Source organism: Schistocerca nitens, chromosome 6 (assembly GCF_023898315.1).
Source record: "Schistocerca nitens isolate TAMUIC-IGC-003100 chromosome 6, iqSchNite1.1, whole genome shotgun sequence".
In the NCBI taxonomy this organism is placed as follows: Eukaryota; Metazoa; Arthropoda; class Insecta; order Orthoptera; family Acrididae; genus Schistocerca; species Schistocerca nitens.
The window spans coordinates 630,811,317-630,838,628 of NC_064619.1; the positions used below are offsets into that span (position 1 = coordinate 630,811,317).

The window sequence follows — 27,312 nt, forward strand, 5'->3', positions numbered from 1 at the left end:
ATAGCCATTAAAATTTAACAGAGAACAGTAGACAAGCAACCGTCTGACTTCATAACTTCGACTTGGACATTTCCGGAACCTCAGACCACCAGATTTCTCTCTGGCACTATTCCTGAAAGCCTGGACCATTTTCAACGAAACCTCCTGTAGGTGGAGACGCTGCTCGCTGAAGTAATGCTAGACTGTAAGAACTCAGTTTTACGATCAGGTCCAGCCATTATATAATAACTGACAGCCCTGTAACAGTTCGTGAAATGGTGAAAACTTGAGAACCCAGGCATGGCGAGTGAGAGAATACGAAATGTTTCGTTCGAGGACCTGACAAGTGGTATCGGTAGCAAGGCAGTGGAGGTGTTCTAAGTTAATGGTGTGCAGCGTTTTGCCTTCAACACATCCAAGTCATGATAGAGACTATTAAGGCTTAACGTTCCATCCACAAAGAGGTCATAACAGACGAATTGATAGTTGCGGGTCTTACCGTGCATAGTTCATGACCGTTGGACTGATGAAGTTCAGAATGGACGCGATGCCTGCACGCAAAGAGGGCTCGAAGATCTTGCGCCCCCATTGGCGGAACTCGTGCTCCGGGTTCCGCTGGCAGTTGCACTCCTGGCCGAAGGCGACGGAGGAGATGACGTCAGTGGTGAACCGCGCAATCAGCTCGCGCACCTCCACCGACTGCCCGCGGTCCACCATTTCCCCCACCACGTCTGCCATCTCGCGCCCGTTGTCCTGGATAGTCTATCACATAAATGCATACACCTTGTCAGTGGCCGTAAGAGAGAAGCGTGTTTCAGCAAACTACCGTGTTCCTATTGCTGGATTCAGGACTTTTTAGAAGATAGAACTTGAGACGTAATTTTTAACAGAACAAAATCGACAGAAATGAAGGTAATTTCCGCGTTACCCCTTGGGAGTGTTACAGGGCCATCTTTGTTTGCAGTGTATAAATATGATCTTGTGGATATCGTCGGAAGCTCCGTCAAGCTTCTTGCAGATGACGCCGTTGCCTACAGCAAGATGGTAACGCCATACGACTGTAGCGAAGTGCAGGAAGATATCCGGAGGGGCTACGGCTATTTCGGGGACTGGCAGTTGATACTAAACGTAAATAAATGTAAGTAGGCGGAGAAATCCACCACTATCCGATTAGGACTTCCGATGCGACCTAAAGTGAATCGACCACATAACAGAAATTGTAGGAAAAGCTGATGTCAGGCTGAGATTCAGTGGACATATACACCGAAGAGCCAAAGAAACTAGTGGTTGGGTTGTTTGGGGGAGAAGACCAGACGGCGAGGTCAACGGTCTCATCGGATTAGGGAAGGACGGGGAAGGAAGTAGCCGTGCCCTTTCAAGGGAATCATCCCGGCATTTGCCTGGAGCGATTTAGGGAAATCACGGAAAACCTAAATCAGGATGGTCGGACGCGGGATTGAACCGTCGTCCTCCCGAATGCGAGTCCAGTGTGCTAGTCACTGCGCCACCTCCCTCGGTGAAACTATTGCATCTGCTTGATATCGTGTACTGCCCCAGCGAGCAATCAGAAGTGCCGCAACACGACGTGGTATGGACTCGACTAATTTCTGAAGTAGTGCTCGAGGGAACTGACACCATGAACCCTGGAGGGCTGTCCATAAATCCCTAAGAGTACGAGGGAGTGGAGATCTCTTCTGAATGGCACGTTCCAAGGCACCCAGATGTGCTCAATAATGTTCATGTGTGGGGAGTTTGGTGGCCATCGGAAGTGTTTAAACTCAAAAGAGTGTTCCTGGAGCTACTCTGTAACAATTATGGACATGTGGCGTGTTGCATTATCATGCTGGAATTGCCCAAGTTCAACAATGAACATGAATGGATGCAGGTGATCAGACAGGATGCTTACTTACATGTCACCTGTCAGAGTCTTATCTAGACGTATCAAGGTCCCATACCACTCGAGGTGGACGGGCCCCACACCATTACAGGGCCTCCACCAGCTTGAACAGTCCCCTGATGACATGCAGGGTCCACGGATTCATGAAGTTGTCTCCATAACCGTATACGTCCATTCGCTCGACACAATTTGCAACGAGACTCGTCCGACTAGGCAACATGTTTCCAGTCCAATGTTGGTGTTGACGGGACTAGGCAAGGCGTAAAGCTTTGTGTCTTGCAGTCACCAAGCGAACGCGAGTGCGTCTTCGGCTTCGAAAGCCCACACCGAATATATTTTGTTGAATGGTTCACACGCTGACACTTGTTCATGGCCCAGCACTGAAATCTGCAGCAATTTGCGGAAGGGTTGCACTTGTGTCACGTTGAACGATTACCTTCAGTTGTCGTTGGTCCCGTTCTTGAAGGTTCTTTTTCCGGCCGCAGCGATGTCGGAGCTTTGGAGTTTTACCGGTTTCCTGAAATTCGCGGTACACTCTCGAAATGGTCGCACGGGAAAATCCACACTTCATCGCTACATCGGAGAAGCTGTGTCCCATCGGTTCTGTGCCGACTATAGCGCCACGTTCAAACTCGCTTAATCTTTGATAACCTGCCATTGTAGCAGCAGTAACCTATCTAACAACTGATATTCTGCCTGTTTACATATCTCTGTATTTGAATAGCATGCCTATAGCAGTTTCCTTGGCGCTTCAGTGTAATTTATCCACGAAACAAAGGCTGAAAAAACCCTTGTTTGACAGATTTTTGGATAATGTTCATTGACCTGGACTCTTTTACCAAGTATGATTAAGGCAACCAATGGCGAATATTCGACAAAGGATTCACGTTTCGCGCTGGGATCGTTTAGTCGGGGCGTGTCCGTTACGGAAATTCCTTGTGTATCACGGAGAATTTTGCTGTCGAAATTCCCTGAAATCAGAGCTCGTACGGACTGCAACTGTTCCCAAGCGCCGTTCGCGATTCGAACAGAGAAGCGGGTAAGCGATGGTGGTGTGAGATCTACCATCTGCCACACAGTATGGGGTGACTTTGAAGAGGATAGACGTAGATGTTGCAAAATTAAAAAGAAGTCTGTAAATCTTTTTATTACAAAAATTTATGCTTTCATACGCAGTTTACCTCACGTAATGTGTGAGGATTTTCTGACGTCCCAACTACATACAAACAACAGGAGGCACGTAAAGCTTAATGGTGGCGGCGCAACGGAAACGAAATCTCTCCGTGCAGAACAGACATCAGAGAGGATCAAAACAGGTAATTAGTGCAACTGAAGAGGTAGTTCACGTAGTAAATGCTTAATTTTTTCCCGGTAGTCTAGATAAAGTTGCAATCAGATGCCAAATAGTACAACCACACTATGAACTAGGAGATTTGAAAAATGATCGATCAATGCGATTTCGCTAAAATTTGGTTACTTCCATTGTTGCTCCTCGTTTCACAGCTTCGAGAATTATAATGTTCTTGAATTGCAAGGATACTGTATTTCACGTTATCAAAGCTATTACATTTTGAAGAAGAAGGAACTAAAACTGGGAAACAGAAGAAAATTCACCACCTGCTTTGCTCAATCTCCAACAAGGAATAAAGACATTATGAGAGTTACTTTTCTCGTGTTGCACTTGAAGGGTATGGTTCGACAAGGTGTTAAAAGCCCGCAGCATACAGTGTTCGCATTTAAAGAGTTACCTCTCGGGATGGAGCAAGTTTATTTGGTTCCTTAAATTCCTGCAACCCACAAGACATGTGTCCAGGCGGCAGCTACATACCCCTACACGAGGCAACAAAGTGCCTGAGCAGGATAAGAAGCGGGCCCGAAGCGCTCTTTGCTTGTGAATTTTTACTGTCATTTGCTGTATTCCTGTATCCAATCGAGCACAGATTTCCTTGAAATGCAGTTCTAACCAAGTACGACACGCAGTTCGCTGTGAACGAGCTCTGCGAACAGTCTCCCGGATTATAAAAATTTCGTTTCTTTAGTCGGGGACACACTCATAACACGCCTGCCACATTTGTCTGACTTCAGATCATTAACTAATGGCCGCTGAATACTGTGTATCGGCTATCTTCCACCCAACATGTGCTGCGACCTTCTAGATAAGTATAGGCGTGAAATTTAAAACGATACGCGGTATTTTGGAGTTTGTGACTTACTTACGACTCAGCCTCTTAGTACTACACTCATGCTCATAAATTAAGGATAATGCTGATACATGGTGTAATAACGCTCTGGTGGGCGGATTGCGGGTTTAAATCACCTCGGGGTATAACTACGTGGTGCATTTGAGCTGCGGTCGTCACACGGTGGCGCTGGCAGCAGTCCACACACGCAGAGGTATGTTGGTGCATGTCAGAGTACAGTGCAGCGAGTAAGTGTGCTGACGTTTCAGACGTGCTAATGGTGACTGTGTGTTGAAAATGGCTCAAAGAACCCATATTGATAACGTTATGAGGGGTAGAATATTGGGCAACTGGAGGCTGGTCAAAAACAGCAGGTCGTAGCATGGGCCCTCCGTGTGCCACAAAGTGTGATTTCAAGATAATGGCAACGATTCCAGCAAACAGGAAACGTGTCCAGGCGCTACAGTACGGGACGTCCACAGTGTGCAACACCACAAGAAGACTGATATCTCAGCATCAGTGCCCGCAGACGGCCACGGAGTACTGCAGGTAGCCTTGCTTGGGACCTTACTGCAGGCACTGGAACAGTTGTCTCCAGACACACAGTCTACAGACGGCTGAACAGACATGGTTTATTCGCCCGGAAATCTACAAGGTGCATTCCACTAACCCCTGGTCACAGGAGCCTGGTGTCAAGAACACAGCACATGGTCATTGGAACCGTGGTCCCAGGTTACTTTCACGGACGAGACCAGGTGTAGTCTGAGCAGTGATTCTCGCCGGGTTTTAATCTGGCGTGAACCAGGAACCAGATACCAACCCCTTAATGTCTTTGAAAGGGGCCAGTATGGCGGTCATGGTTTGATGGTGTGGGGTGGATTATGATTGGTGCACGTACACCCCTGCATGTCTTTGACAGAGGAATTGTAATAGGCCAGGAGTATCGGGACGTCACTTTGCACCAGTATGTCCGCCTTTTCAGGGTATCAGTGGGTCCCACCTTCCTCCTGATGGATGATAACGCACGGCCCCGCCGACCTGACATCGTGGAGGAGTACCTCGAAACAGAAGATATCAGTCGAATGGCCTGTCTGTTCTCCAGACCTAAGCCCCATCGAGCACGTCTGGGATGCTCTCGGTCGACGTATCGCTACACGTCCTCAAACCCAGAGGACACTTCAGGAGTTCCGACAGGCACTGGTGCAAGAATGGGAGGCTGTACCCCAGCAGCTGCTCGACCACCTGATCCAGAGTATGCCAACCCGTTGTGCGGTCTGTGTACGTGCGCATGGTGATCATATCCCTTACTGATGTTGGGGTACATGCGCAGGAAACGGTGGCGTTTTGTAGCACATGTGTTATTCCCAAAATATTTAAAAAGTAGCGATTCTGTGAGCGTTTGAAGCTCAGCGTTCACGGCACGCCTCGGCGTTAGAGAACCGGTTCCCCGCTCACGCTCCCCATTTAAAGCGATTCGAGTAAACCTGATTTGCTGGAGCGTCGTTTGAGCGGTTTTACTCAAAATGTGAACGAAAGTTTCAGTAGTCTCATTTGAAGATACGCTCTAAAATCAGCGTTCAACCGTAGCGAAATTGTCACCATTGCTTCCAATTTGGCTGTATGTACATTCAATGTAGACCGTACTGCATTAATGCACTTGGCAAATGCTCTTTAAGTCAAAATCGGTGACGAAATGCGTCGATTATGTAAGAATAGAGACGGTAGGGGCGACACGTTCAGCGACGAAAAGACCGTTGAGGAAGAAAATGAGGGTTTATCAGGTAAAAGTAACAGAAATCGGCCATCCGCTAGCAGGGGGCGACAATTATGTGGAGCAGGCATCGATGAAATCCCGCAAGTTTCAAGCTTTGTCCCTTTTCTTATATGATAAATACCTGTCAAACTTTAAACGGGTTTTTCTCAAAACCATGTTTTTCGGCATGGTTGTCGTCGCCCACCCTACAATTTTCATTCGATTTTAATGATTTTTGGCCTTCCTTGAAGGAAACTGAATGCTCTTCATCGTAGCAGATTTTTTTATGTATTTTGTATTTTTTTCAACCAAGAAAGAAGTGTCCAAAAATGGCCATATTTTTCAAATTTGACCCTTTTTTTCAAATCCCTACGATGAAGTGAAATTACATCTGTAAGGATCAGGGTGATATGCAAGTTTCGTGTTTCAGAAAATCACAACGAGATTTACAGCGACAACCGTCTATCTACCTCATTTCGGAGCTACCTCGGGAAAATCCCAATTACAGTGAAGATATTAATATTTTTCAATAAAAATACCAATTGTAGCAAATCTAATTTCTCTACTACATTCCAGTACGAAGAAACTCCTGAATTTGAGCAATATTTTCGTCCATCACCCTGTCCTTCGCCCTTAACGTTTGTGAATGGAAGAACATGAATAGTACGGGAACGTTACACTCTGTACGAAACTATCAGCCTCCTGAGAGGACCTAACTGTGCGCGGGCAGTTGGCGAGTTTTTGACGTAATATTAAGTGGAAACGGTGAATAGTCAATACTGCTACATCTTCAGCGAGATCAATCAGATCAGACGTGACGTTTGAAACTACTGATTTTTAGTAAAAAAACACGTCACGAACGTCGGTTTTTCATTATTGTGTCTCCCTCCATAAAGACAAAAATTCCGTAAGGGTGAGGTTCCATTTACACGACTGGAACATATAGCGTAAATGAAGTTTACAATATGAAACATCAGAGTGTGATGAAACAAAACGTTCTGTACGGAGAAAAATCCAAGAAGACTAAACGGCATTGTTATGAAGTCATGTTTTCTTAATGTAGTGGTAATCGATTGTGAACCTATAGGCTGCGACAGTGTTCAAACTAGTCTGTATTGTCGTCGACCGCTTTGGAGGCCATCTCCACATAAGGGAAAGATTTATAGCTTTAGAGAGACAATTTTCGCATCAAAGCCGTTGGGTTTGTAGCACAAAACGATTACGCTGTGAAACCGCATCACGCATCAACTCACCTTGAACATCACCTTTAGTTTTCCAGATGTGAACGTAGGGCTCAACTTGATTCTCAGCTGGCGCCACTTCTTTCCTCCCAACGCAAAGAGATGTTGGTTGAGAGGTTCTTCGTCGTCGATGAACAGTCCCCTGTCGTGGAACGTCCCGAAATCCTTGACAAGGACGTGGCGAATGAGTTCAGGGTCACGGATAAGCAGCAGTGGTCGACGGAATCCGTAAAACCCGACATACCTCTCTCCTGAAATGAAAACAGAGCAGAGTTACGACATAAACTGACGGCGCACATCTTTCTGATGTAATAAAACTTAGATGCCACCACAAGGATCGTATCGATTCTTAGTGTTGCGGTGACGTAGGGGCACCAGGGACGAGACCTGCGACACCTTTGGTGCCACTGGAATCCCATGCCATATTTGGTGATGTGGCGCAGACGCATGGCGAAATCCTGCATGAGCCGCTGAAGTGTCGGAACACTGATGCTGTAGATGACCTCCTGAATCGCTCTTTTCAGCTCAGCAGTGGTTTTGGGACTATTGCTGTACACCTTGTCTTTAATGCAGCGCCACAAAAAGGCGTCCCACGTGTTCAGATCAGGGGAATATGGTGGCCAATCGAGGCCCATGCCAGTGGCCTCTGGGTACCCCAGAGACAAGTGCGGTTCCCAGAGTACTCCTCCGAGACATCAAACACTCTCCTGCTTCGATGGGGTCGAGGTCCGTCTTGCACCAACCACATCTTGTCGAAATCAGGTTCACTTTGGATAAAGAGGGAGAAATAATCTTCCGAAATCTTCACATACCGTTCGGCAGCCACAGTGCGATCAAGGAATATCGCACCGATTACTCTCCGACTGGTTCAAATGGCTCTGAGCACTATGCGACTTAACTTCTGGGGTCATCAGTCGCCTAGAACTTAGAACTAATTAAACCTAACCAACCTAAGGTCATCACAAACATCCATCACACACAACCATTTGCCGTTCGCCGGCAGGTTTTCCAGAAAGTGGTGGCCAACTCCTTCCATCCTCCGGCAATCACTCGCTCTACAGCCAGTCCTGTCGGCCACCACCGAAACTCGTTTAGAAGTATCCGGAGAAGTCCGTGATTTTCTGGCTGCAGAGAGCCTCTTCCTCCCCCTCCCCCTCCTCCTCCCCCTCCCTAGATACCGGTGAACCAGCTGTGGTATCCACAATACCCACAGGACGAACTCATAAAGCAGAAAATGGTGCGTTGCAAATGCACAAAGCATGTCTAGAGGGGATACGCAAAATAATGTGAAGAGTGGTAATAATGGGATGGTTGTGTTTGACGGTCAGCAACGCAGGTAATGCAGGTGTCGCACTGGACTGTGCGTGTTCAATACGGACTACGCATCAGTGCAGGTTGTTTACGAGTAGTGCACACTTCGTATTTCCATCCAGAGGCTGAGGTCGACGTGCAATGAAAGACCTAACAGAGTTCTAAAGAAGGCAGATTGTGGAGGTCCGATTAGATGCAGCATCAGTAACCAAGACAGTCAACTTACTGAATGTTCCAAGAGCAACTGTTTCAACAGTCGTGAGAGCGTACACAAAAATATTACAGACGTCACCGTGTAAACGTAATAGTGGGCGAAAATGCAAAACTAAATGACAGAGATCGTCGTACACTAACACGGATTGTGTCAAAACAACACAAACCTACAGCGGTTAAAGTGACTGCAGAGCTCAGTAGCCTTTTTAGATACCCCGTATCTATCGACACTGCCCGCCAAGAACTCCATAAAGCGACTATTCATGGACGAGCTGCTATACCGAAACCATTAGTGACGACAAGCAATGCAAAGAAGCGTAAAACATTGTGTCAGGGACATAAATCTGGACGTCTGACCTGAGGAAATACATCATATTTTCCTACGAGTCGACGTTTTCGTTATTTTCAACATCGGGCCGGGTTTACGTCTGGAGAACCCCAAAAGAAGCCTACAATCCTGACTAATTGATTCCAACAGTTAAGTGTGGAGGTGGTTGTGTGATTATGTAGGCAGCCATATCATGGTATTCTGGTGGTCCCAACATTACTCTCAAAGGCCGTGTTACAGCCATCGATTACGTGAACATTTTAGGTGATCAGGTGCACTCCATGATTCAAATGTTTTTCCACAACAATGCTGACTTATTTCAGGACGATAACGCACCCATTCACACAGCCAGGACAGTACAATAATGGTGTGAGGAGCATGCAACTGAACAACGTCTTCCCCACCCAGCACAGCCCCGGACTTGAACGTTATCGAACCCTTGTGGGCGCTATCGGAGCGCAGATTCCGGAGCAAATTTCCGTCTCTAAAGGAATTAGAAGAGTCTCTGGTCGAAGAGTGGCACAACATTCCACTGGAGACTATACAATCGTTATATTCCAGTATTCCAAGAAGAAACGCAGCTGTATTACGGATAAATGGGCGTCCAACTCCCTATTAACAAAACCATTCCCAAGTAAGTATGGGTGTTCACATAGTTTTCCCTATCCCCTGTTTATTATCACAGCTTATAGCACAGACTCGCTTAATTAGTAATGAACAGTTTCATATACAGGTAACTGACGAAAATTTAAAATTCCTTACTTGGCAGCTGATTGTACATTTTCTGCAGTGTCTCGCCGAGAGATTCTTGGCCTAGGATGCTTCTCCGGAAGTTTCCAAACGGAACTGTAGGTTCCGCGTACGGCACCCCCTTGTTCTTCCAGTATCTGTAGCTACTGGAGAACCACAGGTAGAGGGAGAGCACGGCCGCTGACAAGACGACCACCAACTCGGCGATCCAAGAGTCCAGGAGCAGCGCCATCTTCAGTCTAAAAAAAAAGGAAGCAGGGAGCGTGTAACACTATTATAGAGTATGAGTGGTTAGTACAGTGTAATTAACTGTATATAATTATGAAGTGTTTATTCTTTACGCGTTAAGTCCTTTGAATTGTTGGAGGGAAATGGAAAATTGTGATGCATTTTTTGATTTAACAGTGTCCTAAAATAATGAAACTTTATTAAATATGTCTGTTTGTGAAAACAAGATTGTATGTAGAAAACTGGTTCATACTTAGGGATCTTGCATTGTGAAACAGAAAAGACGTAGGGAACCCCCTCCACTACCGAAGGGGTTGGCGCGCGAGAAATGGTGGAAGTGGCGGCCAGTTTGGACGGCAACAGAGAGACCACGTGACGCAGTCAGTGGCTAGCAGTCGCATAGTCAACACCATAGGTGCCAAGTGAGGTATTCCGAAACCAAATCTATAATGGAATGGCCTCGGATGGTGCTCCGGCTTTAAAAAGGTGCTGCCGCATTTGAAAAGGCGCTAAAGATAATGAATACACCGCCAAGAAGAATTAAATAGAGTTTAAAACCGCCAGAAGGAAGTCTGATAGCCACCACGTGCTTGCCACCACTATTGCTCCACGGCTTCTCCTACTTTGGAAAACCTATGTATGCCAATACGAACCAGTGTGCTTGTGTGTGCTTTTGCAATAATAATTCAAGTGTTGTAAAATTTGTGTTTGGATTTTGAAACTGTTCTCTTCATGATACCAAGCAGGGTCCTATCCTAAAAGCAATAAAGACCGAGTATCCTGTTTATGAAGAAATGCAAATTTGTTTCTATTTAAATGTGCCTAAATTTCAGTTTTAAAGTATATAAAAGTTGTTAGTTAAATCATTTGTTTTATAGATAAAGAGAGAGGCACATTACTTTAAACTTGTTAAAAAAGCTTTATTTTGCTTTGAATTGCTACTACTTTTATTGTGCCAAAGTTAGTGCTAAAGAGTTTAAATGTTGATAATTAAAATCTCTTGCTTACCAAGTAATGAAAAAGGCACATAATGCTAAACCTATTTGAAACTTTACTTTACCTTGAATTTATTTCCGAAGCTAAATAAGAATACTGCTAGTGTAAATTGTTATAAAGCATTGAGGACTAAATAATCTTAAGTGGGGTTGTAATTCAGCATTTATGTGATGCAAATTGTTTCTGAAATGTGTACATAGTTGCTTATAAAGGAAGGGACAGTTTAAGCGCCCCCACTTTAATCTTTGCTAGTATGAAAAGGTTAATTTCAATTTTGTTTCTGCTATTTAAATCTGAAACATTACTAGAGTGAAATGAATATGAAATGTGATAGTATAGTGTTATTTTATTGCATTTGTGATGTGTATGTTTTTGGTCCAACTTGAACTCTTGTCTGGTGCCACTTAGTCTTGTGAGATATTTGATAACATTTAGTGCTGACTTAGTTAAAGGTTGAGGTAATGACTGTTATTAATAAGGGGAAGTCCCATTTACATTGCTGCAACTGATTATCTGCACAATTGATAACTACTGCTACCAACTGTGCAGTTCGGCTCGTTGTTGTGTGTGTGTGTCCATTGCACTTTACTAATAAAAATTTATGAAAGTCCCTTTTGAAAGAATATATATACAGGGTGGTCCATTGATCGTGACCGGGCCAAATATCTCACGGAATAAGCGTCAAACGAAAAAAACTACAAAGAACGAAGGGGGAAACCAGATGGCGCTATGGTTGGCCCGCTAGATGGCGCTGCCATAGATCAAACGGATATCAACTGCGTTTTTTAAAATAGGAACTCCCATTTTTTATTACATATTCGTGTAGTACGTAAAGAAATATGAATGTTTTAGTTGGACCACTTTTTTCGCTTTGTGATAGATGGCGCTGTAATAGTCACAAACGTATAAGTACGTGGTATCACGTAACATTCCGCCAGTGCGGACGGTATTTGCTTCGTGACACATTACCCGTGTTAAAATGGACCGTTTACCAATTGCGGAAAAGGTCGATATCTATCCAGCGAACGGTCCGGACACTTGGATGATGTCTTGCAGGATACCGAGCAGCATACATAGTACACGCCCGTTGGGCTTTTTGATCACAATAGCCATACATCAACACGATATCGACCTTTTCCGCAATTGGTAAACGGTCCATTTTAACACGAGTAATGTCTCACGAAGCAAATACCGTCCGCACTGGCGGAATGTTACGTGATACCACGTACTTATACGTTTGTGACTATTACAGCGCCATCTATCACAAAGCGAAAAAAGTGGTCCAACTAAAACATTCATATTTCTTTACGTACTACACACATATATAATAAAAAATGGGGGTTCCTATTAAAAAAAAAACGCAGTTGATATCCGTTTGACCTATGGCAGCGCCATCTAGCGGGCCAACCATAGAGCCATCTGGTTTCCCCCTTCAAGCTTGACAAGTTTCGTTCGTTGTAGTTTTTTCGTTTGACGCTTATTTCGTGAGATATTTGGCCCGGTCACGATCAATGGACCACCCTGTATATATATCCATTGAGGATAAGGTTTTCACCTTGTTGCGCCTAATTAATCTGGAGACCGTTTTTTATTGTTTCATTTACGTGAATTTTCACTACTTTCATTATTTTCTAAATTATAGTCTTTCTGATTTCTGCTAATTACCACAGTACGAAGTTCACGTTCGATACCCTCTATCAGTTAGGTTAGTGCACGGTCAAATTTTCAAAAATTCCTCCCAGAGGGTAACGCTTACTGCACGTTAAGGCCGTATTTGTCATTTTACATTGCGCGGTAGTGTTATACTTGGCTTCCCTGTGAAAAGAAAAAGTCAGTTACTTGGGAGCACCTTTGCCATGTAGCACGATAGCATTATAAGCGGCGTCAACATCCAATGTAGGTACAGCAAAGAACCGCATGACATGGAAAGTCACTGTATTGGTGTCAGAGAGAATGCAGAAAGCGACTGATTCTCTGCTGCAGGTGGCTGGGATGGCGGGGGAGGAGGGGGGGGGGGGGGAATACCGTAAAAATTCTTAATTATTAACCACAAACGGCAGCACTGCAGCGTGCCCATAGCAAGCAGAGAACAGGGTGACGGACATCGAATCCCACACCATACTTAAGTACTGTCTAATCTTCCTGAATGTTAGTCATTGCCCGGAGAGCACGGCCGCTATTGACGAAGTTGTCAATATAATTAAATCCCGTGTCAACCGGCTGTGTTCCGCGCCTTGTGTACAGCACTGAGACCCTATCTGGGCCCCCAGCGTTACACTACCAACGGTAAAAAAGATACAATCCTCTTTCCAGCCCCGTCCGTAGACTGTTTTCGACTATCTTTGCACTTGGCCATGAGCTCACGACAAGCTGAATCACTGAATCTATGGATATAAAGAGCAGTTAACTGTTTGCATGTAGGGGCCGTAAGAATAATCAGCCCTGAATGTTATGCAATAACTTGTTTACCAACAGTAATCGACGAAATCATCGAATGAATGAACACTTCACTTCATTCTGCACGATAACAGTTCTGGCTGTTTACACGACACGTTGAACAGTTTACTTTATGACGGAGAAAACCATCGAAGTAACGTATCGTTGCCTGGATACACCTCATTTAAGGACTAAGTATTTTAGTTTGTTCCCATACGTCTAAAAAATGATTCGTGGGCAGCAGCTTTAGTCAAGCTTCCAAACCCAAGTATATGTTCGACATCTCTAACGCGAGGAAAAGTTCACTTATTTTAATGACGAATGTTTTTAGAACAAATGACATGATTTATACTAGAATTGGATTTCGTTTAATGGTTTTTTTAAATGTTTCAAAGGCATCCCTTGTACTTACTTCAGGTCAGAATCATCTCTGGCTTACTGCACTTTGCAAAAACGCTTATTCTGTGGGTAGAGTTCTGCTGAATAACAGACTACACCCGCTGAAACTTCCGCATTGCACTTAAAACATTCTCGTTTACGAATTTCTCTGTACGCGTTCATTATAGACATCAGAATGTTCCGAATGTAGTGAACTGTGTGAAGGTTTCATCTCTTTGTACTTTGAATTCATCGGGCTTTCCACTGAAAAGCACCTTTTAAAGTTATCATTTGTTCTTTTCTAATCCAGAAGTCTTCTCATGTCTCTTTTCGTTTGTCCAGTAGTAATACGAAGTATTCAACAATTTCTGTTTTCCCTTTGATGTGAATAATAAGAACTTCTTCTGAACTCTTCAAAACACCGCTCATAACCTTTTATGCTGCTCATGTTATTTTTTCTTGTTTTATTTGTGTGAAGGACACCGACTTTTATGCAATGCTTAAATCTCTTTTTCGTTTCTGTCAGTACGTGAGAGGCACACGTCACATTCAGATTAAAATATCGGTACCCAAAATTAGTTCTATTCTTTTTTTAAAACAGTTCAAGCATCGCTGATAAATTCTTTTTCGTTTAAGCTTTTAGTTAGCTTCCAGCAAAAACAGCGTCCATGTTGTATAATGTTGCGTGGGTAATTCTAGATGCAGAATGTGCCACACCATTTATTCTAATGTGCCTCAAGCTTCATTTGTTTGATAAACTCTTAACTGACAATCGGTCAGTAACGTATTACATATTTTCTTACCAGTTTTTACCTGCAGTCGGAATATTTGGTAGTCCTGCATGTGGACCATCTCCAAACTAAGTATGGTCTTCAATGAATTCGGACACCTATTTATTTACTACGAAAATGATGCGGTTTACTGGTTACAAACCTTCACCAACGTTCGATAAACAACAGTCATAAACAGTTCGAACAAATCATTTTATCACGCCACTACATAACGCTTTAACCTTTAAGCGAAACCCACAGGAAATGAGTAATTTAAAATACCATTCAAGCATAGCTATTCCGTAGATCAGTTTGACGCTTGACTTACACAACGAAAGCAAATGTGCATTGATGTCACCTTCATTCGGATAGCTTTGGCTACGTATTTGTAAGTATTTATTCATAGCTTTAAGCGTGAAGAAGCATGATGTTTGAAGGTGAAGGACGTCCATATACTTAAAAAGTACGACGTTCAGTAACGAATCGTCATTCTGCTAAATGACAGCCAAATGAAGATTAGAAATAAACTAGAAGTTACTTTGTGTCGCATTGTTTCTCATATACCGAGCAGCACGTGGAAAATCCCCAGCCATTATCACATGTACATCTATGTTGTAGACGATATCTGTATTGTAGTGGAAGGGGGAATTGCATATGATAAGCATGATACAGCGCAGTACGTAGCATCGGCCTATTTCGTAAAAGTTACTGACAATCCATGTACGTTGGTTCATGTCGATTTGCTTTCAAAAGTATCACTAAGTACGTATACTAGAGTGGAAAAGTCGTTGTTACTTTGAGCACACTAACATTAACCAGAAAAAGTCAAATGCCACAAACAAGTTGTTGTGATGCCCTTCTGAAGAAACTGCTATTTTAACGGAAAATAATATCACCTCCAAGTTAAATCTGAACGATCACAACCACCTTATTCTCTATACACACACACACACCTACACCGATGAGCCAAAAAATTATAGAGCTATGTTAATTCAACTTTTTGCCGCTGAATAACTGCAGTTGTTCAAAGCACGACACAAAAATTGACACGACATGGCATCCCACGTGTATTCCGTAATGTTGCTGCTGGACAGTTGTGGACCAGAGTTCATTCTGGAATTCAGTGTTACATACGCCTGTCCAGATTGGCACAAGCCTGGTGTTAAGGAATGTACAACACGTCGTCGGAAATTCTCAGATTTGTTGTGGGCGACGTTAGTCATGACTGGCTGTTGCAGAAGCAGCAAAAAAGCATGCCAAATTAAAAAAAAACTCAAAATTCCCAAGACTGGCAAAGTTTTGCAGAAGTTCGAAATATAGCGCGTACTTCAATGCGAGATGCTTCTAATACCTTCCACAACGAAATTCTGTCTCGAAATCTGGCAGAAAACGCAAAGAGATTCTGGTCATACATAAATCACACCAGTGGCAAGACGCAATCAATACCTTTACTGCGCGATAACAATGGTGAAGTCACTGATGACAGCGTCACTAGAGGAGAGTTATTAAACGCGGGTTTACGAAACTTCTTCACCAAAGAAGACGAAGTAAATACTGCTGAATTCCAATCAATAACAACTGCCAAGATCAGAAATATAGAAGTAGATATCCTCGGTGTAACAAAGCAGCTCAAATCACTTAATTAAGCCAAGGCCTCCGGTCCAGATTGTATACCAGTCAGGTTCCTCTCAGAGTATGCTGATGCAATAGCTCCATATTTAGCCATTATATACAACCGCTCGCTCACAGAAAGATCCGTACCTAAAGACCAGGAAATTGCCATAGTCACACCAATACCCAAAAAGAGAAGTAGGAGTAATCCGTTGAATTACATGCCCGTATCACTAACGTCGATTTGCAGTAAGGTTTTGGAACATACGCTGTATTCGAGCATTATGAAGTACCTCGAAGAAAACGATTTATTGACACATAGTCAGCACCGATTCAGAAGATATCGTTCTTGCGAAACACAACTAGCTCTTTATAGTCATCAAGTAATGAGTGCTATCGACAGGGGATGTCAAATTGATTCCATATTTTTAGATTTCCAGAAGGCTTTCGACACCGTTCCTCACAAGCGTCTTCTAACCAAACAGCGTGCCTATGAAATATTGCGTCAGTTGTGCGGCTGGATTCGTAATTTCCTGTCAGAAAGGTCACAGTTCGTAGTAATAGACGGAAAGTCATCGATTAAAACAGAAGTAATATCCGGCGTTTCTCAAAGAAGTGTTACAGGCCATCTACTCTTCCTGGTCTATATTAACGGCATAGGACACAATCTGAGTAGTCGTCTTAGATTGTTTGCAGATGATGATGTGATTAACGTCTTGTAAAGTCATCAGATGACCATAACGAATTGCAAAATGATTTAGATAAGATATCTGAATGGTGCGAAAAGTGGCAATTGACCCTGAATAAAGAAAAGTGTAAAGATATTCGCATGAGCACTAAAAGAAATCAGATAAATTTCGATTACGCGATAAGTCACGCAAATCTGAAGGCTGTAAATTCAACTAAATACTTAGATATTACAATTACAAATAACCTAAATTGGAACGATCACATAGATAATATTGTGGGCAGAGCAAACCAAAGACTGCGATTCATTGGCAGAACCATTAGAAGGTGCAACAGGTCTACCAAAGAGACTGCTTACACTACACTTTTCCGCCCTGTTCTGGAGTACTGCTGTGTGGTGTGGGATCCGCATCAGGTGGGACTGATAGATGACACCGAAAAAGTACAAAGAAGGGCAGCTCGTTTTGTATTATCGCGAAATAGAGGAGATAGTGTCACAGACATGATACGTGAATTGGAGTGGAATCATTAAAACAAAGGCGTTTTTCGTTCTGACGGGAACTTCTCGTGAAATTTCAATCACCAGTTTTCTGCTGCGATTGCGGAAACATTCTATTGGTACCCACCTACATAGGGAGAAATGATCATCTCGATAAAATAAGTGAAATAGGGTCTCGCACAGAAAAATTTAAGTGCTCGTTTTTCCCGCGCGCCGTTCGAGAGTGGAACGGTAGAGAGACAGCTTGGAGGTGGTTCATTGAACCATCTGCCAGGCACTTTATTGTGAATAGCAGAGTAATCACGTAGATGTAGATGTAAAGTAGACAGGCGAATGCGACTTGGTTCACAGGACGGGGCCGCCCTTCTAGAACGCTCCGAACTGGACAAACAGTGTTTTAAAGTGAAGTAGTTTGAGATGAGAGAGGAGCAAAACATGTGAGCATGTGAGGCTATATTAGCAACAAGGTGTACGTTTTGGAAGCCGCCATCTTGAATGCACCTCGTAGTTTTCAGTGGTGAGGGGTGGGGGTGGGGGGCGGGGAGGGGTCGTGTGACACATCAGAGAAAGAAGAACTACGAGAGAAAAAACTTGGTGCCTTTCATTTTAGCATAGCATTCGTCATTATAGACTTAAGACGGTTTCTTCCTTACAAATCAACATCAAGCGTGACCCACGAAGCGGTGGTGAAACTCGCCGGGAATTTCCGTGAAACTGGCTCTGTTGGAGACAAAACTGGACGATCGAAAACGGCTACTGATGAAGCAGCGGTAGAGTCCAAAGAGCGTACTCGCCGCCTCTCGCGGGAAAACGAGCCAGCCGCGCCCCAGGGAGCGGACTGTTGGTGCTAGTGCTAGCTTACCTGTACGTGAGTTGGTTAGCGCCCATGAGGAATGGATGAAAGGGATAACAATGACACTACAAAGTGCTGAAAACTCATGAAACATAAGCTGTAGCCTTTATGCGTTATCACCAACGTTTTGGAATGACTCTTGGAGACGCCTTGAGCCCTCTGCTGAAACTGCTAGCGAATTCTCGCCATTGGTTTTAGTCAACAGCGTGCGTGGGATACTTCGACTAGAACAGACGTCTTATTTTGGCTCTGCACGCCATGACTGACCCGCCATCAACAAGAACCGCTTACTCTCTCGTTACCCACATTATTTAGTTGTTCGTCCTCCTAGTCTGGCCTACACCCGCTAACTTCCGACCCTAGGCGCGCCCCTTGTGTTCCGTACATGGAAATATATTCCCTTTGTTTGACTTAATTTCCTGTTCTGTCATTTAACGGCATCCCTCGATGCCCACACGATAATTCATGAGCGCTCGAACTCCTGTACATTGCCGTCATAAGCCATAGGCAGCAACGTTCTTCATTACTCCGGCCCATGTACATTGGGGTCAAAAAGCGACAAACCATGGATTCTGACGATCCTGGTATTGTACATAATTTACTATTGATACTAGGCGACTTGAGGCCCCAAGCACATACACAGTAGTAATGACACGATTAACACTTGTGTTGTCGAAATCGATAGGACGCTGTGTGACATACAGGATTGCGGAAGGAAAGGAATGAACTTTTTCTGCCTTCTCTTTCTCTTCTTTCTCGTCTCTCTACATTCTCTTTCCCGAACTTTTATTCGTTTTTTGTCCATGCCTTCTGTCTTTCGTAAGTGGTAGTTCTTGTTCTTGTTCTTGTTTTTGGAGAAGAAGACCAGACAGCGAGGTCATCGGTCTCATCGGATTAGGGAAGGATGGGGAACGAAGTCGGCCGTGCCCTTTCAAAGCAACTATCCCGGCATTTGCCTGGAGTGATTTAGGGAAATCACGGAAAACCTAAATCAGGATGGCCGGACGCGGGATTGAACCGCCGTCCTCCCGAATGCGAGTCGAAAGTGGTAGTTGTTTGACTGGTTAACTCAATGCACGAAGCTAAGATTTGTTAAGTAATGTACCGCAATAAGAATTGTAATGAATAATGGAGGAGAATTAATCTGTTCTACCACTGTAAGTTGGTAAGTGGGGATATGACGACTTTCGACTGTTATCCCCCAGAGGACAGCGAAGTTTTGGTTCAAATGGCTCTGAGCACAATGGGACTTAACGTCTGAGGTCATCAGTCCCCTAGAACTTAGAACTACTTAAACCTAACCAACCTAAGGACAACACACACATCCATGCCCGAGGCAGGATTCGAACCTGCGACAGTAGCAGCAGCGCGGTTCGGGACTGAAGTGCCTAGAACCGCTCGGTCACAAAGGCCGGCAAGCTACCGTTTCTCTTCCCCTTCTTCGTCTGGTCAGTCATAAATTAAGTCTAATTTTCATTTGATTTTTAAGTCAGTTATTGCATAGGTTTTGAGTGACCCTAAACTATAATGAATTTTGTGGGAAACTATTCCATCACATTTAGTTAGGTCTTTTCTTCACTACCTTTGTTTTCAGTTATAGTTCTTCTTTAACTAAGAATTTATTTGGGACAAAGCACTTGCTCACTTGAGTATTGATTAGTATATCCTAAGTTCTAAGTGGTTATGGGTAAACGTTAATAACTTTGTGAGAAGGATGGTCCAAGTACGTATCCATTGTATTACGTGGAAAGTTTAGCTATTTCTGAAGATTTTGAGATCGGATGATAGTACGTAATTTGTATTATTCAGCTTTCTTGTACAAGTTTGATGTGCGGGTCACTTGTAAATGCATTAAGTATACCTTGCTAAGGCCTTCTTATAACGCTACTTTAAAAGCCCACTTTGTCGAGTGTTTCGTTTGTTGCCAAATACAGAATCAGCAGTCTCTCTTTGCTATGTCTATTCTGTTTGTCTTTTATTGTCCAATACTATGTCTATTCTGTTTGTCTTTTATTGGTCAACAGCTGTGTGATACTTTGAATTTTCATATAATTTTTCTAACTAATTTTCCGCTGCTCAGCAGGCAAGCTAATTTCACTGTCGGTTGAGAGTATTTATTTCCTTATTTTCTTTCAAGGCGCCGCTCGTAAGGGTTAAACATAATTGCGCGTTTTTAATTCTGATTGATGCCCATTGAACTACCGTTTCCCTCCAGTGTCTCTTTATAAAACTTTCCTGCTCTGTCTCCAGTGAAATTACTAACATTCACTTTTTTCCCTACGTACGTGTTTACGTAGTATATTAAGTCCTGCAGTACTTTGCCACGCTGTGACCCTTGAGTATCGGAATTTTCGCATCTTGAGATGATTCTGTTGTAGTACGTACGTAAACAACAACTTCCTGAAACTACTGGCCAGAGTCTTCTGAGTTTTTTGTTTGCTGAAAATCGACACAGATATGGATCCTGTCGTCCTATTTCTGTTTCAAAATTGGACCAAATACAGTATTGACGGTCTGAACTAAGGCTTCCTAAACATTATTTTCTGTGCTGCCTTGCATCTGGTTTTGTCATACAAAAGTTTCATGTACACATTTGGTGCCCGCTCTGTGCTTGGTGTTTATCCTGCTGGCAGACAGCTTTATCTCACTCTCTTTCTGCGCGTACTTAGTGTTATATATCGCCGGTGCACTCCGCCAGTTGTGCTTCAGAAAACGTTTTCGTCAAGATCGCATTAGCAAGCATACGTGTGCTGTGCCGAGGGCTGAAATTCTCGTCTCCCCCTCACCCCTCTCTCCATCCAGCCTCGCGTGCGCCTACCTCTCCGCTCTTTCCCCTCCCGCAAGACGTGCGATATGCCTGCATATAATACCCGCCCCGCCCATCACCCTATTGGAGAGGAGCGCCATTACACATTGTCGACGTCACACATGCTCCGCTTGGAAGCCACGTGCTCATCTCCCATCAGCTGGAAGTTTCTTTACAAACACGCGCTCCTGTCGCACTGAGCACAGTCTACCTACAAATCTTTTCGTATTTTATGAACTGGTTATAAACTCACAGCGTTCTTTTTCATTTTTTATGTGAAATTTTATGTATAGGACGAGGATATTGGCGTTTTCCGAAGATGTATCGAAGCTGAGGCAGTGAAAGCTCATCAGATGTTCTGGCTAGTTTATGCTACAATTTTTCTACTTGAAACTACTGAGTAATTTTGAACTAAGTGTAATATTTCGCCGCGCTGGATTAGCCGAGTGGCCTAAGGCGCTGCAGTCATGGACTGTGCGGCTGGTCCCGGCGGAGGTTCGAGTCCTCCCTCGGGTATGGGTGTGTGTGTTTGTCCTTAGGATAATTTAGGTTAAATAGTGTGTAAGCTTAGGGACTGATGACCCTAGCAGTTAAGTCCCATAAGGTTTCACACACATTTGAAAATTTTTTGTAATATTTCACTGTCACTCACTCTTACAGTGTAATTCTAAGAGCCCCATTGTGTGTTATATTTTGAAGGACTCTTACTCTACGAGGTGATATAAGGTATTTCAATTTGAGTAGGTAGACTGTTAATAGAAATTCATGAGTTCTGACGTGTAGCCTTTGCTATCCCCTGATTTCACCCATATTTACAATATTTTGTCAGCGCAATAAAATGCTTTGTACTCTGTATTTTAGCATGGGCTAATACAGATAAAAGTTTTCATGTGAATTATGGTACATAATCTCTTCAACTTACCAATTACATTCTACATTTTACTGAATTATCTTAATATTTTGTAGCCTGTGGAACTTTGTGCAACTGTCACCCGCACAAATAGTCAGATGACGTAGAAAGATTTTACTTAGATTATCACTCTTTTTCAAATTTACTTAATCCAGTTCTAATGTACGTCAGGTGATAATGTTCTGCAGGAAGCTGATTTACAATGTTTTTTACCCAAATACTTTGATTATCATAGAATTAACTATTCTGTTATGTTGTTTATGCATTTTACGGTTTGGTATTAGATCCACTATGTAGCAACTAGATTAATATTTGCCAGACACTACAAACAAGTTCACGTTTCTAGGGACGCCTGTAAACCACTAAAAGGTCAGTGCTGTTTAGTTCAGCCAGCATCCACTTTCTGTGACACTTAGTTTAGTACCAGAACAGTTAATTAATAATGGATTTTTCCCTTAAAATTAGCAAAAGCCATAATAGTTCATGACGGTGATCTTGAATCGATTTCAGTATTTCATCTTCCAGTTTTGGTCATTTTGCATTAATTCCTCTACTTGCACATTTAGTTTTCCTCATATTTCTCAGTTCTTCTTTACTAGCCCGTCAATCGCGAACGGTTTTTTTTCTGTTGGCGGAGGGCCGAAATACTGCTCAGCTACACTCTTTCCATGTTCTTCTGCATATACTCAATTTACAGCCAGCGTCATATGAATTCCTTTTATTTTTTTCTATTACGAATCTAGCTATTAGCAAAAATATTGCACTGTTACCGATAACACAAATCACTTTCAATTCAAGTTCACTGGCACCGTAGACTGGAATGCCGTGTCACAGGCTAGGCAGTGGACAGTGTTTTGGGATTGTGATGGCGGGGTGGGAGAGAGACAGTGTTAGCAAGCTTGTGAATCCCTGCAACTCATGTTCGTCGCATCGATGCACGGTTGTCAGATAGGTATACGTTTCCCACGGCACTGAATATATGGCCATTTTAAGACTAGTGGGAACACTGGCTGTTTTTATTTCAATTTCGTGTGTAAGAGACACCGAATTTTGGAGGCAATTTCTCGAAGGAAAAAGTGCGTTTTGTAGTCCGTAAGATAAGGTAAATGAATCCGTAAGATACGGTAAATGAACCGGCGGGCTGCTGACAGCGAAATTTAGACTGAAGGGGTAACCCTGCTATCAGGTGCGGCGGAACATAAAGAGCAAACAGCGGCGACGAGCGAAAATGTGTACCGGACCGGATTCGAATACGGGTTCTTCTACTTACATAGGCAGGAGATCCCAGGTTCGAGTCCCGGTCCGTTACACATTTTCGCACGTCGTCAGTGTTTCCGCTTACTGTGCCGCTACAGCTGATAGCAGTGATCTCCCTTCAATTGACATACAGTGTTGCGGGGTCAGCGTGGTGTCTGTTCTTTGTCAAGAACAGACACCACGCATTCAAATAAGTGTACGTTGACCTGTAAGGATGATGGTGATGGTGGTGGTGGTGGTGGTGTGGTGTGGTGTGTATTGGACGTCCAAAGCGATCTTCAGCGCCCTTACTCAACTAATTGGATACGATTGTGATTTTCTGTGTGGAAAGTATGCACCAGAAGGTAAAATATAAAATACAAACCTCGGCCACGCTGAGGCACTTCCACTCACACTCACACGCGCGCATGGCTCAAGGCAGTTCGTGATTAAAATATGCAGACTATAACTACACAACACGTAAATCAGTGCAACGGGGAACTGTATCTGGTTGAACAATGGGAAAATAATAGATGAAGCAGTGAGCCTGGAAACACATAAAAATTTTGTAGCTAAGATACTATTGAGCAGATCGGACATCACACAGAGGTAGGGCCAGGTACCTGGGTCTGTGACGACGACTTCTGCACTGTCCGGGGTGTGAACTGCTGCTGCAGCTGCCCGCGGATGACTGTGGCGGCGTCTGCCCGCCAACCGCGCTTTTAAGTCTGCGAGCAGGCGGCGTGCTGTGACGTTTCACACGCCGTCGGCGATAGAGGCGGCGGATCACATCAAGGTCAGCTTCCGCGGGCGATACCCCCCCCCCCCCCACTCACATGAGGGACTGCGGGAACTTTAATAGTCCACACTCTCCTGAAATATCGGAACGAAATTCACTTGCCTTCACCTACACGCACAACAAGTACGAGGGCTATTCGGAAAGTAAGGCCCGATCGATCGCGAAATGTAAACCACAATGAAAATCCGATTACATTTTCCATAGATGTGCTGGGCAGTATCTGTTGTACGACTGCAGAACGCGTCACGTCACTCTTTTCAGCTCTGAGCGCACGTAAAAATGTCTAGGATGTAATGACTCCCGACAAATATGAGCGCCTGTTACAGATTTCGCCTCATTTCATACGGCCCACGCAGCTTGACTGTCACGCATTTCCTTCTTCATGACAATTTTCGGCCGCACACTGCAGGGGTAATGAGGGTGCTCTTGCAGCGTTTTCGGTGGTTAGTGTTTGATCATCCACCATACAGCCAGGACATGGCTCCCTCGATTTTCACCTCTGCTCACATGACCTGCAGGCTAAGAAGACAACATTTCGGCACAGAAAACAAGCTGCAGATCAACATAGCGAACTGTTAGAAAGCACAAGCGGTTGCCTTCTATGATGATCTTCTTCTTCTTCTTCATCTTTTGCTGGTGCCTTTGTCTTGCAGTTTCGCGGGTTCGGCATGGTTACGATCGGATTTCGCATGGTTAATTGAAGGGTTAGCCAGGTGCCCTTCCTGGCACCAACCCGTACCCCCCAGGACAGAAACAGTGTACCCCAGCTGTCTGCGTCTAGTGTAATCATGAAATAGTGAGAATGTGTTGCAAATGTCTGCGAGTCGTGTAAATAAGGCGGGATGTGGGGACCAGCCCGGTATTCACCTAGTGGGATGTGGAAAACCGCCTAAAAACCACGTTCAGGCTCGCCATCACACCGGCACTCGTCGTTACTCCGGCTGGCGGATTCGAACTGGGGCCGGCGTGCCTACCCGAGACCAGAAAGCAGCGCAATATTGCTCTCGGCTAACCTGGCAGGTTTACCTTCTATGATGATGATATTGGAAAATTGGTACAGCGCTACGATAGATGTCTAACTTAGAGTGGTGCTATGTAGAGAAGTAGCTCGAAGGTGTAGGTAACTGTTGCTAATAAAATATTTTTGAATGTCACTGTGGTTTCCATTTCGCCACCGATCGGATCTTTGTTTTCCGAATAGCCCGCGTACTTGGCCTTGGTACAAAGTAACGCTCCAGCCCGCCTTCTCACGCGCAGCGCTAAATACCTGCGACGTTGCCGTAGTAAACTGTATACACAAAAATCCTCCCTCTTGAATCAGTCTGTCTGTTACCGAAAACAACTGCGACCTGAGAACCATAAGGGCTCAAAGCACTGAAACAAAGTTATGAGAAAAATAAAAGTCTGTGAAAATCAAATTTATAGACATAACACCAATCTCACGAGACTTGTGTCTTGGCTATAAATTTGATTTGGACTGAATTGTCTCAATTTCCCATAGTTCCTATGAAACAATACACACTTTATTTTATGAAACCTTGATTAATATTTAAGATTGTAGTTATTATTATTGTTAATTGACGAAATTTCGATATGTAAGCTAGTGACCATACTGACTTTTGAAAGCTGTTTGATGGTGTGGTCTTGGAATCTCACCTGAAGGACAAACGTGTCAGGCAGGAGTCATTCTGTCGTTTCAATTTTTCTTTTTTTATAGTAATTAGATTCGTTCTTCTTCTCCGTGGTTAACTGGTGCAATGTTCTTAGTTCTGATTGGAACACAGATGTCTTCAGAGGTCATAACATACCTCTAATCACGTCACAGCCATTAATCTGTTATTGGGATTGCATGTTTTAGTGAGCAGAGGCTCGGCAAGCTTTGGCAGCATCAGGGTGTCATGCTCACTGAACGACGCCCCCCTCTCCCCACCACAATACGAACGTGCCACCGGCCTGGAGACCGACTTTCACGACGCTAAGAGATTTGCTGAGACAGAACCTGGCTGCCACACATACTAGGCCAGGGACCGATCCACTGAGCTTGGCCTGCTGGGAGCTGCTTTGGCGACGCAGGCAGATTTTTCCACAGAAACTGAGGAGATGTCTGACAGACGGTCTCAGCAAAATAGCCCATGGCTGCATAGAATAAAGAAATTCTTGGAACTGCACAGGACCCGCGTGTTTCTTTACAATCTGTTATATTGATCGAAACTGCACGGTGTTTGCTGGCCACAGGCTGGACACTAGTCATAGACACACATATTATTGGCGGTCGACATGCGAGGTAACATCGCCACGTTCATGGCAGTGTTAAACTTGTGGAATGTTCGACACATATTGTGTAGCAGTGCGCTCAGTTTTTCTGTCACCTGGACTCGGAGACTCTTTGAACCATCTCGTGTTGTAAAGAGCGGGACACGCTACGATTGGTCACTACCTGAAAAAATAAACGGAGTAGGAATCAGGGACACTTTTTCTCGGAAAGCGCAGCGTGGGTCTGCTCACATTGATGTGAACAATATATTTCGAGAGTGTGAGTCTGTACCAGATTGTTAACATCTTGTTTAAACTTGAAACATTCAGAAACTGGCTATGGGACAAATAAACATTTTCGGAAGAGGGGGGGGGGGGGGGGCAGGGTTGATTACACAGCATGCTACTGGAGTTCGTGTCACAACCTTTGGGACTGGCAAATAGTTCGTGGCAGCATCTCCCTGCAGAGGTCTGACGAGTGTCTTTCTTCACATTTTCGTCCTGGTCGCTGTTCTGAGGACTGACTGCAGATCGATCCTACTGCCGCCAACATGCATTTCACGTAACGCTTATCAAGATACGACAAATTCGGGCTCATACGCAGGCACATAGTCGTTTTTCCTTCGCTCCATCTGCGGGCGGACCAGGAAAGGATACGACAGGGTACCCTCCACCACGGACCGTATGGTAACCTTCTGAGTATGTAGACACTTGCTCGAGGCCTCTGATGACATTTCTTCACATAAACTTCGACTGCAGCTGTGTCTTCAATTTCAGCCAGTGCAACTACTTAGGTTGCAGTCTAGCCTCTTGAACCACAGCATCATTTTATGTTCACACCGCCAGCGTGATTGCGGACTGATATCGCCGAGTCAGTGTCAGGCGCGTGGTACTAAAGTTGTGGAGATCATGCTTGAAATTACGTCCAACGCGATGGCTCACTCATGACTTAATTAGCTACGTTCCTGCACGTGTTTCCCTTTATCCCACAATGACCGATGCAGGCACCCTGTCCGACTCCCAGACGTATGTTTAATTGTTTCAAATATAATGCGGGTTTAGTGCCAGATGCTTTCCTTCTCCCGCGGACTTTGCCCCTCACTGCTGTCTTGCGTTAACTGAATGTATGGTACGAGCTCTGTGGTCCAAATTTCTCTTATCTTTTGGTTTGGAGAATTTATCATTTCCTTCACGAGTA

General features: G+C 44.1%; 1 protein-coding gene across 1 annotated transcript in view; it reads right to left on the reverse strand.

The window, feature by feature from the left end:
• The window catches only part of LOC126262250 (cytochrome P450 6k1-like), a 50,715-nt gene extending 26,922 nt beyond the window's left edge, over positions 1-23,793 (reverse strand). The window contains exons 1-4 of the mRNA XM_049958736.1: positions 23,686-23,793; positions 9,665-9,891; positions 7,063-7,301; positions 479-741 (exon numbers count right to left, since the gene is read on the reverse strand). Coding sequence (XP_049814693.1) covers positions 479-741; positions 7,063-7,301; positions 9,665-9,884 — 722 coding nt within the window. The 5' untranslated portion in view covers positions 9,885-9,891; positions 23,686-23,793. The remainder of the gene's footprint in view (positions 1-478; positions 742-7,062; positions 7,302-9,664; positions 9,892-23,685) is intronic.
• Between the last annotated feature and the right edge of the window lie 3,519 nt (positions 23,794-27,312).